Here is a 17256-nt window from a genome sequence, read left to right as displayed (position 1 = left end):
TAATATTGAAAGTAGGCCAATTAATAACTCTACAATGGCCTGAGTGTTCAAATGAAAGGAAGAATCTCATGTGTCTCACTTTAAATGGAAAGGTAGAAATGATTATTAAGCTTAGTGAGGAAGACATGTAGAAAGCCAAGACAGGCTGAAAGCAAGACTTTATGTACTAAACAGTTAGCCAAATTGTGAGTGCAAAGGAAAAGTTCTTGAAGGAAGTTGAAAGCACTACTCCAGTGAACACACAAATGATAAGAAAGCAAAACAGCCTTATTGCTGACATGGAGAAAGTTTAGTGGTCTGGATAGAAGATCAAACCAGCCACAACACTCCCTTGAGCCAAAGCCTAATCCAGAGCAAGGTCCTAACTCTCTTCAATTCTGTGCAGGCTGAGGGAGGTGAGGAAGCTTGCACAAGAGAATTTGAAAGCTAGCAAAGGTTAGTTCACGACATGTAAGGAAGGAAGCCATCTCTATAACATGAAAGTACAAGGTGAAGCAGCAAGTGCTGACGTAGAAGCCACAGCAAGTTATCCAGAAGATGTAGCCAAGATAATTGATGAAAGTGGCCACACTAAACAACAGATTTTCAGTGTAGATGAAACAGCCTTACATGGAAGAAGATGGCATCTAGGACTTTCATAGCTAAAGAGAAAAAAGGTCAATGCCTGGGTTCAAAACTACAAAGGATGGGCTGACACTCTAGTTAGGAGCAAATGCAGGTGGTAACTTAAGTTGAAGCCAGTGCTCAATTGCCATTCTGAAAATCCTAGGGCCCTTAAGCATTATGTTAAATCTACTCTGCCTGTGCTCTAGAAATGACAACAATAAAGCCTGGATGTGGGTGACATTTGTTTACAGAATGGTTTAATGAATATGTTAAACCCACTGTTGAGACCTACTGCTCAGTAAAAAAAAAAAAAAAATTCCTTTCAAAGTGTTACTGCTCATTGAAAAGGCACCTGGTCACCCAAGAGCTCTGATGAAGATGTACAGGGAGATAAATGCTGTTTCATGTCTGCTAACACAACATACATTCTGCAGCCCATGGATCGAGGAGTAGTTTTGACTTTCAAATCTTAAAATTTAAAATCACTGTCAGAGGGTCATTCCTCTGGAGCTGGGCAAAGTCGATCGGAAACCCTTCTGGAAACAATTCACCATTCTAGATGTCCTTAAGGACATTCATGATTCATGGGAGGAGGTAAAAAAATATCAACATTAAAAGACGTTGAATCCAGCCCTCGTGGATGACTTTGAGGGATTCAAGACTTCAGGGAAGGAAGTGGACTGCAGATGTAATAGAAATAGCAAGAGAACAGAACTAGAAGTGGAGCCTGAAGATGCGAGTGAATTGCTGCGATCTTATGAATCAAAGGTGAATGGATGAGGTGTTGCTTCTTATGGGTGAGCAAAGAAAGTGGTTTATCAAGATGGAATCTACTCCTTGGGGAAAATGCTGTGAACACTGTTGACATGACAACAAAGGATTTAGAATATTCCATAAACTTAGCTGACAAAGCAGCAGCAGAATTTGAGAGAAGTGACTCCAATTTTGAAAGGAGTTCTACTCTTTGTAAAATGTTATCAAACAGCATCGCATGCTACTGAGAAATCTTTCATGAAAGGAAGAGTCAATCAATGTGGCAAATTGTATTGTTGTCACAGTAAGAAATTGCTACAGTCGCCCCAACCTTCAGCATCCACCACCCTGATCATCAACCATCAACATCGAGGCAAGACCCTCCACCAGGAAAAAGATTACGACTTGCTGACGAGTACGACTTTAGCAATAAAAGTATTTTTTTAATTGAACTATGTACAGTTCGTAGACATAATGCTATTGCACACTTAATAGACTGAGTATAGTGTAAGCATAACTTTTATATGCATTGGGGAAACCAAAATATTTGCATGACTCACTTTATTGAAGTGATCTGGAACCAAACCCACAATACTCTCCAAGTTATGGCTGCCCCAAAATTGTTCAAATTAATCAGCTTTTTCCCCCAAAATACAACACAAAAGCATCAAACATTCCATGAGAAGAGCAATTTAACCTATTCATATGCCATAACGCAAATTTTCCTCTACATTTTTATAAAATTTAGCCCCAAATCAGATGTACCATTTTAAAATATAGTTCTTCAAAAATCACGGCTTTTGTTTTGTTTTGTTTTATTTATTTATTTTTATTTCAGCATATTATGGGGGTACAGATTTTAAGGTTTCAATAAATGCCCATTTCTCCCCTCCCCCCACAAGTCTGAGTCTCCAGCATGACCATCCCCCAGATGGTGCACATCTCACTCATTATATATGTATATACCCACCCCCCTCCCACCTGCCCAATACCCTATTACTGTAGTACCTATGTGTCCACTTAGGTGCTGTTCAGTTAATACCAATTTGCTGGTGAGTATATGTGGTGCTTGTCTTTCCATTCTTGGGAAACTTCACTTAATAGTATGGGTTCCAGCTCTAACCAGGAAAATATAAGATGTGCTATGTCACCATTGTTTCTTAGAGCTGAATAGTACTTCATGGTATACATATACCACATTTTATTAATCCATTCTTGGATTGATGGGCACTTGGGCTGTTTCCACAGCCTTGCAATTATGAATTGTGCTGCTATAAACATTCGAGTGCAGGTGTCTTTTTTGTAGAGTGTCATTGGATCTTTTGGGTAGATGCCCAGCAATGGGATTACTGGATCAAATGGTAGATTCACTTGTATCGCTTTAAGGTATCTCCATATTGCTTTCCACAGAGGTTGAACTAGTTTGCAGTCCCACCAGCAGTGTAGGAGTGTTCCTCTCTCTCCGCAACCATGCCAGCATTTATTGTTTGGAGACTTTTTGATAAAGGCCATTCTCACTGGGGTTAAGTGATATCTCATTGTGGTTTTGATTTGCATTTCCCTGATGATTAGAGATGTTGAGCATTTCTTCATATGTTTGTTGGCCATTCTTCTGTCTTCTTTAGAAAAGTTTCTGTTCATGTCCTTTGCCCACTTTTTAATAGGGTTATTTGATTTTTTCTTCCTGATTTTCGTGAATTCTAAGTATATTCTAGTTATCAGTCCCTTATCGGATGCATAGGATGCAAAAATTTTCTCCCATTCTGTAGGTTGTCTGTTTACTTTCATGACTCTTTCTTTGGCTGTGCAGAAGCTTTGTAGTTTGATCATGTCCCATTTATTTATTTTTGTTGCTGCTGAAAAATCACGGCTTTTTTTTAAAATTAGTAATTTAAAGCGAACGGTATTTTTTTTCCTAATTAAAGAGAGAAAGCATACATTTACCTTTGGAAAATATACATTGTGAACATAAAGGTTATATTTTTAAAATGTAACATACACAGTAAACAATGTACAATGAGAAGTACATCAAAGTATGAGAAGCAATGATGTATAAAGTAGAATTATTTTCAGATTTCAAATCACTTCTATCCTATGTCATATAAAAATGGAAAAATGGTGTTTTACAAAACCCTGAAGGGTGTCTGAGAGATTATGCATTCCTCTGGGTGGAATCTGAAAGTTAGCGCGAGATCGGGGACAGGGACTGTCCGTGCTGGCCGCGACGTGCGGTGATGATTCAGGGAGGTGGCGCTGCCAGCGTGGCTGCACCTTTTAAGACAGACTCTCCACTCTTGGCAGCACCTCCCTGTGGTTTCCAGGCCCCGCTTGTGCCTTTTGGCAAAGTGCACATCGCCACTGCCTCGGTTGCCAGTGCTGCTTATTTAGAGCTTTCCACGACATTACGTTTATTTCCATTTAAATCGCTTTTGCAGCCACCTGAACAGTCAGTCCCCCACGGTAACATCACTCAAAGGTCGTCATTCTTCCAGGTTTGCTAGTGTCAAGGCAAACAGCCTAGAGGCCAGAAGTGGCATTGCTGTGCTCTCAGTGATTGGGGGACGGGGGGCGCTTTCCCAAGCACGTGCACCCGCAGGGCCCGTCCCACTCAGGCAGGCTGGCGCTTTTCAGGAATCCATTAGAGAGTTTTGTAAATGTATATAAATCAATATCCTCTACACCAGCCTCCCTCAGCTCTGTGGCTGGGCCCGCTCTGCTGACCCAAATGTGTTTCTCTGAGCGGCTGGTCCCATGTACTTCTCCCAAATCACCCCAAGACTCAGAACTTCCCTGTTCTGCAAGACCCCAGTGAAAGTAAACTGCATTTCTGGGGCACTTTTCTATTACCAAGTCCCGGCTCCCACCCCACCTTTCTTACTCCTTGGGCATCTGGGTCTGCCCTGCCTCTGCTTCTGCTAGCCAGTCCTCCCTCTCTCTGCTGTTTGTAACTGCAGAAGGATGTCTGTCCTTCCCTTTCAACTGCTGGGTTTTGAAAAGAATCAGTCACTGTCACCAAAGCATCTGAAGCAGGAAACTGGGTACCGGTGGTGCCGCAGGACAACGTCCTGCAAGAAGCCTCGCTCCTCCCACGTTGCATGTCCTCTCCCAGCCAGGGTGGCCACCGGCCAGTCCTGATCTGTCATTCCATCACCTGTGTGTCGCGTGAAAAGCACAAAAGCGTGTTTTCCTTTCTCGCTGGCCGTGCTTCTCGCCTCTCAGGCTCCCAGCGGAAGTCTGAGTCCAGGGCGTGATTCCTTCCTTCCTTCCAGACAGCAGCGAGACGAGGAGACACCTGAAGACTTCTTCTATTTCATTGACTTCCAGAGGCACAACGCCGAGATCGCGGCTTTCCATCTGGACAGGTAGAATACGGCCCCACGGAGATGCAGCGACTCCAGGGGCCCTGAGAGGGGGCGCTGGGCAGACCCTCGGGTGGGACCTCCCTGGCATGTCCCCCTGCTGGCTTTTCATCTTTTTTATACGTCGGGGTGGTGCCTTCGAAGCCAGCATGTCCTAGGCAACCCCATGGATTGCAAAACACGAGGTCTTTTAATATAATGAAAATAACAACTTACCAAGAACACGAAGCTTGCCATGCTGCTCAGGGCAATGGCTCTAGTTTCCTGATCTGAAAATGAACAGAATACGCCCTCTTTCATCCAAGGAGTCGCACGGTTATGATATCAGAAGGTGAAAGCACATGCCTAAACTTCCTGGCTCCTAATTGCTGAGCGTGGTCTGTGGACGAGTATCATGGGCTCCACCTAGAAGCTTTTTAGAAATGAGGGATCTCGGCTTCATGCCAGACCCTCTGGATTTGAACATTTGAACAGGGTCCCCAGGTGACTCGCACAGATGTGAAAGGATGAGAAGCGCTGAGCACGAACACAGCTGGGATGGTGGTGAGGTTTGCTCGGGAGGCTTGATGGAAGGAACAAGGATTCCTTTTCCACCACGGTGGTTTTCCTGGCCACATCAGCTCGACACTGCAGAGACCCCCTCAGCGGCCACCCTCCTGGAACCCCAGCCAATGTCTACTGTGCGCTGGGCTGGGGACAAGACCTCCCTGGCCTGGGGACGAGACCTCTCCTCCCTGCTCCCCGACAGTCCCACAGATCTGAACAGAGCTTCCTCTCTTTCAGGATTCTGGACTTCAGGCGGGTGCCGCCAACAGTGGGCAGGCTAGTCAACGTCACCAAGGAAATCCTAGAGGTCACCAAGAATGAAATCCTGCAGAGCGTCTTCTTTGTCTCTCCAGGTAGAGTACGGGCCCGAGCCGTAGTCTGGGTCTGAGTCCATGGTGAGCCGTTACATTCAGCGTGGTCTGCCCCTGCCACCAGCGCCATCCATCACCGGGACAGGCGTTCCCTGTTGTCAGACACTCCCACCCTGGTCTGCTTGAGCGTAACACAAGGTGATCTGAGGACAGGAAAAGGCGGTGTGGGAGATGCTAACAGTCTGGGTGGCATCAAACCTGCAACGTCAGCCTCCCTGGATCCAGGTGTTATCCATCCAGGGTAGCAACGACTATTCTAATCATGCGGATAGGATGCAGGGAGGCTGGATCCCACACTTTCTCTGCTCTGAGACATTTGCAAATAGGTACCGGTGTGCTCAGTTTAGTAGCATCCACGAGCCTGCGCTTCTGGGAAAGTCAACGTTTCCTTCTTCTTCTGCCTTTTCCCAGGCTAGGAGCTCAGGGTTTCCCTTCCCTCCTAGTGGATTTCCTGGGGAGGAAAATGGCCTGCCTCCTGGGCCCTCCTCTTACGCCCTGTCCTCTCTCCCCCCCGGTCCTCCAGCTAGCAACGTGTGCTTCTTCGCCAAGTGTCCCTACATGTGCAAGACCGAGTATGCTGTCTGCGGCAACCCGCACCTGCTGGAGGGCTCCCTCTCCGCCTTCCTGCCGTCCCTCAACCTGGCCCCCAGGCTGTCTGTGCCCAACCCCTGGATCCGCTCCTACTCACTGGCAGGAAAAGAGGAGTGAGTTGGCCGCCCGCCACGACGCCACGCCCCAGTCCTGCAGTCCGGTCCTTGAGAGTAGCCACAGCCCCTGACCCAGGGACTTGTAGCCAGCTTGGCTTTCCAACCCCAAAAGCTGCCTCAATCTTCCTTTGCCCCATTTCACATTGATCCTAGGACCAGCAGGCCTGGGTCTGTTCTCTCCTCCTTTGGTTCATTTTTTCAGCTATAAAGAGCTGTTTACGTACCCAACACTAGGTGCTAGGAGACACAGAAAGAAAAGACACAGGCTCTCCCCTCAAGAAGCTCCTTGGTCTGGTGGGGTGGACAGACAAGTAGCCAGGCCATGAACACACAGTGCAATACTTGCTACAGCAGAGAAGCACATGGGAGCCCATGGCAGGGACACTGGGGTCCCCTGAGCAAGACCTTTGGTCCAAGGACATCACTGCTGTGTCCCCAGGACCTAGCACACTCCTGGGCACGTGACAGGTATCCCACATTAGTTGACCGAGTCCATCCGCCAAGCCACTGTGATCAGAGTGGGAGGAGAAGTAACTGGGAGGAATCTCTGGAGCACACGAGAGATGCTAAGGGACTTCGTGAAGGCTGGGGAAGAGCCTGGCGAATGAAAAGGGGCACTGGGTAGGCAGAGGAGCACGTGAGAAGTGACAGAGGACAGCCTATGGGGGACTATGAGGGGTGCAGGAGCCCTGGAAGGCAGGGTCCAAGAGGCTCAGCAAGAGGGGCTGTGGTGGAAACAGTGGGGGTCCCTGCACCGACCTTTCCCCCTCCTACCCCGTCATCTCCCCTCTGGCATCAGTTTAGACCCAACAGGTGAAAGGCCCCAGAACCTCCTCTCTATGTGGAATATTCAGCCTCACGTGTCCTTACCCAGGGCCCTCATGAGTGCGGAGAAGCTGCCACCAGCCCAGGGCAGGATCGGGGAGGCAGGGATCTGCGGGTGGGGAGGGCCCCCAACACCTTGCCGTCTTGGCTTTTCCAGCCCCAGGACTTCTTCTCCCCCTCAGGTGGGAGGTCAATCCCCTGTACTGCGACACGGTGAGACAGATCTACCCCTACAACAGCAGCAACCGGCTCCTCAACGTCATCGACATGGCCATCTTCGACTTCTTGATAGGTAGGTCCACGCTCAGGGCCTCTGGCAGGAGTGGGCTCTGCCGTGTGGCTGGGGTTCCCCGTGACCTTGGGCAGGAAGTTACAGCCTGGCCCATGAGGATGAATAGAAGGGGCGGAGGTCCAAGAGGCCAGAAGCTAACAGGCCCCCGTCTCTTCAAAGAACTGGGAGAAGAGGAAGGGTCGTCACCCGTGGGGCAGGCGTAACACCCTGCCATGGGCCCAGGTGGGCGTCAGATTGGAAGCCACGTGTTCCCTTCACCAGGTAGGGAGGGAAGAAAGTGCAGGACAGACAAAGGTGTGGCAGGGAGGGCCACAGGCCCATGAGACTGGTCATCCCACCCCCAGGCCCACTGGACCAGGAAAGGCTGGGAGCAGAGCGGATGGTCGTGAAGTGGCCGTTGCACTCGCAGTGCTCAGATCCGAAGCAAAGCAGACAGCGGCTCGTCACCATTCCCTTCAGGAAGTCACCCTGTGTCTGTTCATTACACCAGGCCTCAGCTGAGGGTCTCTGGGCTGAGGAAAGCCAACACCAGTGTGAACAAGACGTGCAAAGGCACATGTGTGCAATTAGAACCCCGGGGGCTGGGAACAGGGCCAGGGGTGAGAGCCTTGGATTTGCAAACAGTCCGTTTGGGCTCTGCTTGTTTAGCTTCCTTCTCCCTCTCCGGCCCCCTGGGGAAGTGACAGCTTGTGGCCTAGACTCAGATTCCTGCCCCTGACCTGTTCACCGGCCTCCATTCCCTGGAGAGAACTGGGAGGTCAGGAGCCTCTGGCCCTGGCTCTGATTTCTTCCCTCCTCTACAGGAAACATGGACCGTCACCATTATGAGATGTTCACCAAATTTGGGGACGACGGGTTCCTTATTCACCTTGACAACGCCAGAGGGTGAGTGTTCCCGCCTGTGTCCCAACACACCCCTCCTGGGAAACAGAGGCCTTGAGGACTTCCTCCACAGCCACGTGCCCTTCTCCTGCCTGCCCTACACTTTCCATTTCCTTCTTTCTCCGGATTTTTGCTAAGTACCACGTGATCCTCCTCCAGCCTGAGAGCGCGTGTTGCCCTCTAGTGAAATAGGTTTTCTGTAACCCTATTACTAGATGATACATGCAGCTGCCACGACCCCTGGCATTTTACCCCAACCACTGATTCACAAAAGGCCAAGGTGGAGAAGAGAGAAAGCATTGAGGGGTGAGAAAGACGCTGCTTGCCACCCATGAAAGTCTGTTTCTTCTCCTAGGTTCGGACGACACTCCCATGACGAAATCTCCATCCTCTCGCCTCTCTCCCAGTGCTGCATGTAAGTTTTCATACAACGGGTGACAAGGGCAAGTAACAGCTGTGACACTTCATCCTGCTTGCAACCAAGTTCTGAAGGTCTTAATTTTCACTGGTCTAGGACTTGGGTGCGTAGAATGACATGAATTACCTCATTTCTAAACAGTCGTGCACTGCCTAATGACATTTTGGTCCACGGACTGCATAAATGACAATGGTCCCATAAGATTACAATACCATCTTCTTACTGAACCTTTCCTGTGTTCCATGTTGCTTACCACTGTGTTACAGTTGCCTACAGTATTCAGTACAGTCCCCTGCCGTACAGGTTTGGCCCAGGAGCAACAGGCTGCTCCATGTAGCCCAGGGACAGAGTAGGCTATGCCACCTAAGCAAGCCTTGCATAAGTACACTCTGTGATGTTCAGACAATGATGAAATCCCCTGATGACACATTCCCTGAATGTACCCCGACGTCAAGCAGCACATGACTGTACTACAACTATCAATTTTTTTTTGAGACAGAGTCTCACTTTGTTGCCCAGGCTAGAGTGAGTGCTGTGGTGTCAGCCTAGCTCACAGCAACCTCAATCTCCTGGGCTCAGGCAATCCTACTGCCTCAGCCTCCCGAGTAGCTGGGACTCCAGGCATGCACCACCATGCCCGGCTAATTTTTTTTTTTGTATATATATTTTTAGTTGGTCAATTAATTTCTATTTTTAGTAGAGACGGGGGTCTCACTCTTGCTCAGGCTGGTTTCGAACTCCTGACCTCAAGCGATCTGCCCGCCTTGGCCTCCCAGAGTGCTAGGGTTACAGCGTGAGCCACCGCGCCCCGCCAACTAGCAAATTTTCTCCAACACTGCAGTCTTTTTAATCCTTCAGCATAGGATGAATTAGGGTCCAATCTTTCAAACTGCCAATTTTGTTAACCCACTCAAAGAATCACCTGCTTTTGAGGAGCCCAATGGTCTTTGATATTACTAATCAGACCTCTGCTTTGCCCAGTACTCATGTAAATTCACAAATATTACTATTTGATCGCCATCTTCACAAAATCCCGATCAAAGTCCCACAACCCTGTGTCAGATCGTAAGAAAGCGCTAAGGCCTTTGCCTGGCCACCATTCCTCTAGAGAACGTCTAACCTACTTCCATACCTCTCTGGTGTTTTAGCCAGGCTTGTAAAATTGTCCACCTGCTCAGCTGCAGTATCCAGAGCTAATTATAAATATGTGATTCACATTAGCAAAACCATCTCCTTTGTTTCCAGCTGGAAAACTCACAGCTGAGCAAAATACTCTTCAACTTCTTAGGTTAATTTAAACATGCTTCCCGTCTTGCCTCCCTTCCAGGCCTCCTGAGCAGGACAGGATAAGCAAAAGTCAGACAACTAAGCTACTTGCACATCTGAGTCCACGTCAGATGCCTGCACAAAAAGAAATTGAAATCCTGAAGTCAAGATTGATCCCATCCCATTTTCATCCCTCCGATTTTAGAATCTGACACAGAGAAACATTATAAAGTGAGCAAGAAACAACTAGGAGGCTGGCAGTACCGAGGGCTTTTGAGATGGCAGACAGCATCATCACTTCACCTACTAGAAAGTTCTCCCATTAGCTTTAAATCTCCTTGAAAAATCCTAAGCGTCATTTTGGTTTGATTGCTTTGGCAAGGTCAGAGCAAGTGCATATGGCCCAGCAGCGCCGTGTGTGGCGGCACAATTACTAGAGTACAAGTGGCAACACAGGCTCTTGATCAAAAGTCGATTGGGCAAAGGACTGCAAAGTGCCAGATGTCACCTCTTATTCATTCCCTTTTTACCTGGTTTTTATTAAAACGTGTTTGAGGCCGGGTGCGGTGGCTCACGCCTGTAATCCCAGCACTCTGGGAGGCCGAGGCGGGCGGATTGCTCAAGGTCAGGAGTTCAAAACCAGCCTGAGCGAGACCCCGTCTCTACCATAAAAATAGAAAGAAATTAATTGGCCAACTAATATATATAATATAAAAATCAGCCGGGCATGGTGGCGCATGCCTGTAGTCCCAGCTACTCGGGAGGCTGAGGCAGGAGGATCGCTTGAGCCCAGGAGTTTGAGGTTGCTGTGAGCTAGGCTGACGCCACGGCACTCACTCTAGCCTAGGCAAGAAAGCGAGACTCTGTCTCAAAAAAAAAAAAAAAACAAAAACGTGTTTGAAAAGACACTGGGGGCTGGGGGGGGGGCGAGAGAATGCTCTAAGAATATCAGCTACAATAGCTGTTTGGCAAGGAAGTTCGGGCAAGTTATTTTCTTTATGTCTACTTAATGTGGTTCCTATGACTTTATCTTTTCAGGATAAAAAGGAAAACACTTTTGCACCTAGAGTTGCTGGCGCAGGCCGACTATAAACTCAGTGACGTGATGCGGGAGTCGCTGCTAGAAGACCGGCTGACCCCCGTCCTCACAGAACCCCACCTCCTTGCCCTGGATCGGAGACTCCAAATCATCCTAAGGACAGTGGAGAGGTGCATAGAAGTCCACGGAGAGCAGAGTGTCATAGCCCCCGACCCTGGCCAGGCTAACTTGACAAACTAAGGACTACAAGAGTCAATTTTCACAAAATACACCTGGAGCCAGCGGCAGTAGCCTCCAGAATGCAGACCACTGCTTCCTCACTTCCACCTATTAATGCTGGAGGTCGAGTCATGAGCTCAGGAAAAAGGAAGGGCATTTCTGAAACAGCAAGCGGGATCCACTGATCGTGTGATCTCTACTCCTTGGTGCATTGCTTCTATCGTGAATTGTCTCGGCTCTGTTTTTCCCAGAGAGCACTGGCTTCATCAAGGCCACAGGCTATCTCCTGAGCACACTGGAAAATGTGGATATGGGTCAGCCTTGGAAGGTTTGGAAACCTTGTTCTCAGGAGAGAGTATTAACTGTAACAAGTCAAATAAAAGGACATCAAGTGGATACCTAACTGTCCTCCAGATCCTTATTATATCTACAGGTAAAGGATAAAACATCTGGCCTATCATAAGTAGACTAAAAAATCTGCAAATGGTAACTCTCAAACTGGTTCAAATTACACTTCACACTTTTCTTACTTATATTCCAGTCACTGGCCCAATCTGAATACAATAATCCCTACTGCCTGGCCCTAGAGTAACTTCTCAGAAATATTATTACAATAGGTAAAAATAAAATAGGGATTTGCTCAAAATATCAGAAAAAGGGTGTTTCACTTTGAAGAGATTAAGCATCAAGTGAAATAACATCAAGTGTGTCAAACTTAGCACCACTAACAACAGAAGACATTTTGATGAAGGGAAAAGAGGGGAAAGCCTCAAAGGTCCGGAAGGCACCGGGACAGGCCTGGCAGGTACACAAGCCTGGAGCAAGGCAGAAAAAGGGCTGGGGCCTACCACAGCCCTTAAAATCCTAGGAATTGTCCCCCACCTGCCCCCAAGACGAGCTAGGGGCTACCTGGAGAGGTAAGGCCTTCCAGATGCCCCTCCCCGTGGCTGCTGGACAAAATCTTATTCAAGCCTTCCTTAAAAGTTAAGTATGGGCCGGGCGCAGTGGCTCATGCCTGTAATCTTAGCACTCTGGGAGGCCGAGGCGGGCGATTGCTCGAGGTCAGGAGTTCGAAACCAGCCTGAGCAAGAGCGAGACCCTGTCTTTACTATAAATAGAAATTAATTGGCCAACTAATATATATATATAAATTAGCCGGGCATGGTGGCACATGCCTGTAGTCCCAGCTACTCAGGAGGCTGAGGCAGTAGGATTGCTTGAGCCAGGAGTTTGAGGTTGCTGTGAGCTAGGCTGATGCCACAGCACTCACTCTAACCTGGACAACAAAGTGAAACTCTGTCTCAAAAAAAAAAAAAAATTAAAAAAAATAAAAATAAAAAAGTAAGTATGGCAGGGATTCCTTGTCTTCTCACCTTCTCCCTACTGACTCACTGACAGGTGAAACTCCTTTAATAGGAGGCTTTGTTTCTTACTCCATAATTAATTGAAAATGCAAATAACAGGAATGTACTCGTTCTATGGAGTGATTAGTCAGTTAACAAGTAAAAATGCCTGATTTCATCAGATCAACTTTTCTGATAAAGCCTAAGACTCAAATACTAGAAGTGTCAGAGGAATAAAAAGGAGTTGTCATTAAACAAAGTACAAGGCCAAGAATTACAAATGTCATCCAAGATTTCTCCAGTGTGTCCAAAGATATCCCCAACGGGATAACAACAGGCACTTCTGATCCCCGAGGTACCCTCACATTACTGGCACGCCGCCCTGAATGTGTCTCCATGATAACATCACTACCATTCAGAGTTCTTACACGTGTGAGGTGCTTTACCCATGTCACAGAATCAGCACACGGGCTTCCAATGGTACCAACAGGTATCACCCCACCCTCCAATCCCTCCAATGTGCATGGAAGAAAACTAAGACCGAGAGATATTAACTAAAATCACGTAACTGAATGATTTAGACCTATTCCAAAGTGTTCTTTCCACTATAATGAAAAACTCAATATCTCACCCAATTTATGAAGTTCTATTTGTTTGCTTTAAAAAAAATCAACTCATTAACACAGGAACCTTAATTCCAGAGACCTCCTTAACTGAGCGGGCCCTACTGCAGCACAGGGCTTCCCACTTCATCAACTGTTTCTCCTATGAGAGACTAGGAAATCCCACACACAGGAATGGGAGGGAAATATTCAAAGATGTTCAAAGAATAGCACAAAATGGTTTGGGACTCCCAGTCGCAGAGCCTCAGGGAGGTAAGCTACAGCTCCAACTCAAACCAGCCACCTCTATGACAACCGACGGTTTTTAAATGGCCTATATATAACTCTGCTGTACTTTACAAACTGAAAGTAATAGAACTGAATTTGATCATGGCATAGACTACGTACCTTATGACTCACTTATCTTTAACATTTCATTTTTACCTAATAACAAAATTAAGACTCTCATTAGTCAAAAATATCAGAAAACATTCTATTCTCTTAACTATCAAATCCTTCCAACTTGTTCATTTTGAACCATTGTTCAATTTCCCATGAAATAAAAAGTCTCTGGATTCTATGTGAAAACTTTAATTACTACTAACAGAAAACTAAAAACTGAAAGGGAACCCATACAGTATGATAAACTGGTAGGGAGAAGATTTGGAGGAATTAGTTTTAGCCTTCCTGAAAATCAGGAAAATTTGAGTTTGAAGACAGCAAAAAATAGTCAATTCTCTTTTTAAGTGGTAGTTTTATGTTCTATAGTCACCATGAGCACTGAATTGGCAAATACCTAACCACTGTTTCTAGGGGAAATATATGGTTTAGGATCCTGGGAGTCTCTGGTCATATTTTCATCAACTGATTTATAGTCTTATTTTATGTGTGTTATGTGTTGTGTTAAAGACAGCTTATTTTATATTGATTCACTAACACTGCACTCATGGCCAATAGTATTGTAACCCATGCCTGAATGAAGCTTACCTAATATATGTATTTTCTACATAAGGCGTTTAACAGCCTTCTCACACTTACCAGCGCTAGTCAGCACTTCAGCACTTCATGTGTGAAATCACCAACCAAAAGCACAAAAATGCAAAAAATGTGGCACTAAAAATACTAAGAAAAGGACACTTATTCATAGTAAGAGTGCTGAACAAGAAGGCTAAGCGTCCGCTTGTTCGACATCATTTGAAAACATGCATGTTGGGAGGCTCAGATTTTTTCCTGCTCTGCTCATGTCTGCAAAAGCACTGAGACTATTGATTTTGGGCTGACAAATAAATTTTAGTAAGTAGGCAAATTTGCAAATACAGAATCCATAAATGAGGATCAACTGTTAACCAGTTCAAGATTATCAAAGATAAATAAGCTCTCCATCTAGTGGCGGCCTTTAAAATCACACAGCTACTAAGCAAAATTGGCAGAACTTTCACAAAATGAAAAAGCCATACTAGGCAGTTTTGATTTTAGGTGGGAACAAGACGAAGTCACAGCTCTGAACTTATGTCAAGAAACAAATTTTAACCGTGTATGTACACAACATTGCTGGTTTCTATGTAAAAATCTCAGAGCATAAGAAGGGAGAGATTTAAAGTTCCCCCTTTTAAATTCACACAGTTACAACCTTTACTGGTAGCTTTGGGGACAAATTAAATGGAACAATTTAGCCATTTCTCTTCCATACTGCTTGTTTGTTTGAGACAGAGTTTCACTCTGTTGCCCAGGCTAGAGTACCGTGGCATCAGCCTAGTTCACAGCAATCTCAAACTCCTGGGCTTAAGCAAACCTACTGCCTCAGCCTCCCGAGTAGCTGGGACTCCAGGCATGCACCACCATGCCAGGCTAATTTTTTCTATATATTTTTAGCTGGCCAATTAGTTTCTATTTTTTAGTAGAGACAGGGTCTCACTTTTACTCAGGCTGGTTTCGAACTCCTGATCTTGAGCGATCTGCCCGCCTTAGCCTCCCAGAGTGCTAGGATTACAGGCGTGAGCCACCACGCCCGGCCAATTTCTCTTCCATACTGTGTTAAGCCACCTAAAAACATGACTATTTTATACAAGTATTTATTTTACTGCCAGGGCCTAACATAAGCATAAAAAGAGTTCAGCTATTAATTTGTGTTAGAGATAAAGCAGTTTTAAGAAAACAGACATGGTACTTCAGGTTTAAATGTCAACATTTAAGTCATTAAAAAATAACAAATGAGTCTATATGGCTACTATTTAGAGGAAGAATTAAACTATAACGAGGACAGCAACCCACAAAAATTTCTTTACTATATTCTGTTGTGACCCTAAAGGTTTCAACTCCAGCAGGTTCAGGGAAGGGATTACTGAAGCTGGACAAGTTGCACATGTTAAAGAATGTTCTTCTAGCATATAACATATCTCCAACTTCAATGGATGTGAAGAAATACCAATATATCTATGAATAAAACTTGATCATCTCACTGCTCAGAAACCTAAGGAAAAAGCATCAGAAATAAGACTTTAATGGGTATATACAACCACAACGAGTAAGATGTGCAACATTTGGGGAATGGACACGCTTGAAGCTCTTACTCGAGGGGGGAGGGGGGCATGGGCAATATATATAACCTTAACACGTGTACCCCCATAATACGCTAAAATAAAAAAAAAGTAAAAAAAAGAAAAAAGACTTTATATATGCAAATAGAAATGTAAGTAGCTAGCTAAATGTATATTAAATTTAAAACAAAGAGTATGCTAATCCAGAAATGATGTTTCCCTATTAAGTCTGGGAAAGTCCCAAGGCCACAGAGCCAATCTGCCTTCAATAAAAAGGAAATGTTTGGCTTTTGATTGAATCTTTTCCTCCCAAGTCTCGGTAGATAAACCTACTACATCTCAATTACCCTTTAAACAGGTTTTGAGATCCATTCTTTGACAGCATGAACTGAAAAGCATTAAAAATAAACATATTACTCTTTCAAAACAGTGATCCTGTAATTCACTTTCCCTTTTCATTTTTGCCCACCAGAGTAAGAGACTCGAGGAAGGATAAAGGGAGAAAAGAAGAAAAGGAGAAAGGAAAGAAAAACTGATTCATTTAGGAATTTAAATTATTTCATCTCTTTTTATTACTTGACCTACCATTAAGACAATCTGTAACAAAAAGAATAGAGTATATTAGCACACACAGTATAATCAGACTGGTAACCTGAAAACAGTACAAAATGGTCCTTTGGCCATCTATACTTTCTAGAGCACATCTCATGAATTCACTTACCAAGCCCAAAAATAATGACTTCTAAAGCCCTATCAACTAAGACAAATTATGCCAATTGTGATTTCTCACATATACTTAGATTGCACAAAGATAAAGCTTTAAATGTAGTAATTTTTAAATTTAGACTTATCTTAAAATTTCTTAGATTAAAAACTACAAAAGGGAGTTAAACAGCAAGCCAAATGATTTGAGTAAAACTCATTTAGAAAGCATTATATGTATCTAAATATACACGAACATGATTATATACATATATGAAACTGTGCAATTTTATGGCATTCTAAGTAATTTATTTAAGTACATTTTTGGCATTTAAACAAAGATCAAATCAAGCTTTAAGCTTATCAGAACATAATTTTTATTTTTAATTTTTTAAATGTAAAAAAGGTAGCACAAAGTACAGATCAGAATCTGTACACAAAGTACAGATCAGAAAACCTCACTTAATATAGATTTTGGAAATTAAATTTGTATCAAGGTGGCTTTCTAGCCCATACTAAAATGTAAATAAAACCTCTTTCCCAGATTTATACTCTAAATTTAGTAACAACCTAAAAGCTTTTCAAATCTATGAAAAAAAATCTACCATTACTGATTTAAATTACCTGGGAAAGGGTAGGAGAGGATATCAATAATCACAGCCAGTTGCACACAGATGGAAAATGCTTGCAGTCACTCCCAAATAACCCTACATCATATATAAATCACAATGAAAATAAAAGTGCCTACATTACAGAACTGTGAAATTTTGTTTTAAAAAATAACAATAA

General features: G+C 44.8%; 1 protein-coding gene across 1 annotated transcript in view; it reads left to right on the top strand.

Annotated features, from left to right (window-relative positions):
• Nucleotides 1–11681, top strand: part of FAM20A (FAM20A golgi associated secretory pathway pseudokinase) — a 58819-nt gene extending 47138 nt beyond the window's left edge. The window contains exons 5-11 of the mRNA XM_012747439.3: nt 4629–4721; nt 5502–5617; nt 6159–6339; nt 7350–7459; nt 8263–8344; nt 8697–8756; nt 11064–11681. Of these exons, the coding sequence (XP_012602893.3) occupies nt 4629–4721; nt 5502–5617; nt 6159–6339; nt 7350–7459; nt 8263–8344; nt 8697–8756; nt 11064–11304 (883 nt within the window). The 3' untranslated portion in view covers nt 11305–11681. The remainder of the gene's footprint in view (nt 1–4628; nt 4722–5501; nt 5618–6158; nt 6340–7349; nt 7460–8262; nt 8345–8696; nt 8757–11063) is intronic.
• The last annotated feature ends 5575 nt before the right edge of the window (nt 11682–17256 follow it).

This window comes from Microcebus murinus, chromosome 18, assembly GCF_040939455.1.
Source record: "Microcebus murinus isolate Inina chromosome 18, M.murinus_Inina_mat1.0, whole genome shotgun sequence".
Taxonomy (NCBI): domain Eukaryota; kingdom Metazoa; phylum Chordata; class Mammalia; order Primates; family Cheirogaleidae; genus Microcebus; species Microcebus murinus.
Note: the sequence above shows the minus strand (reverse complement) of the source record. Positions and strands in the feature narration are given on the sequence as shown.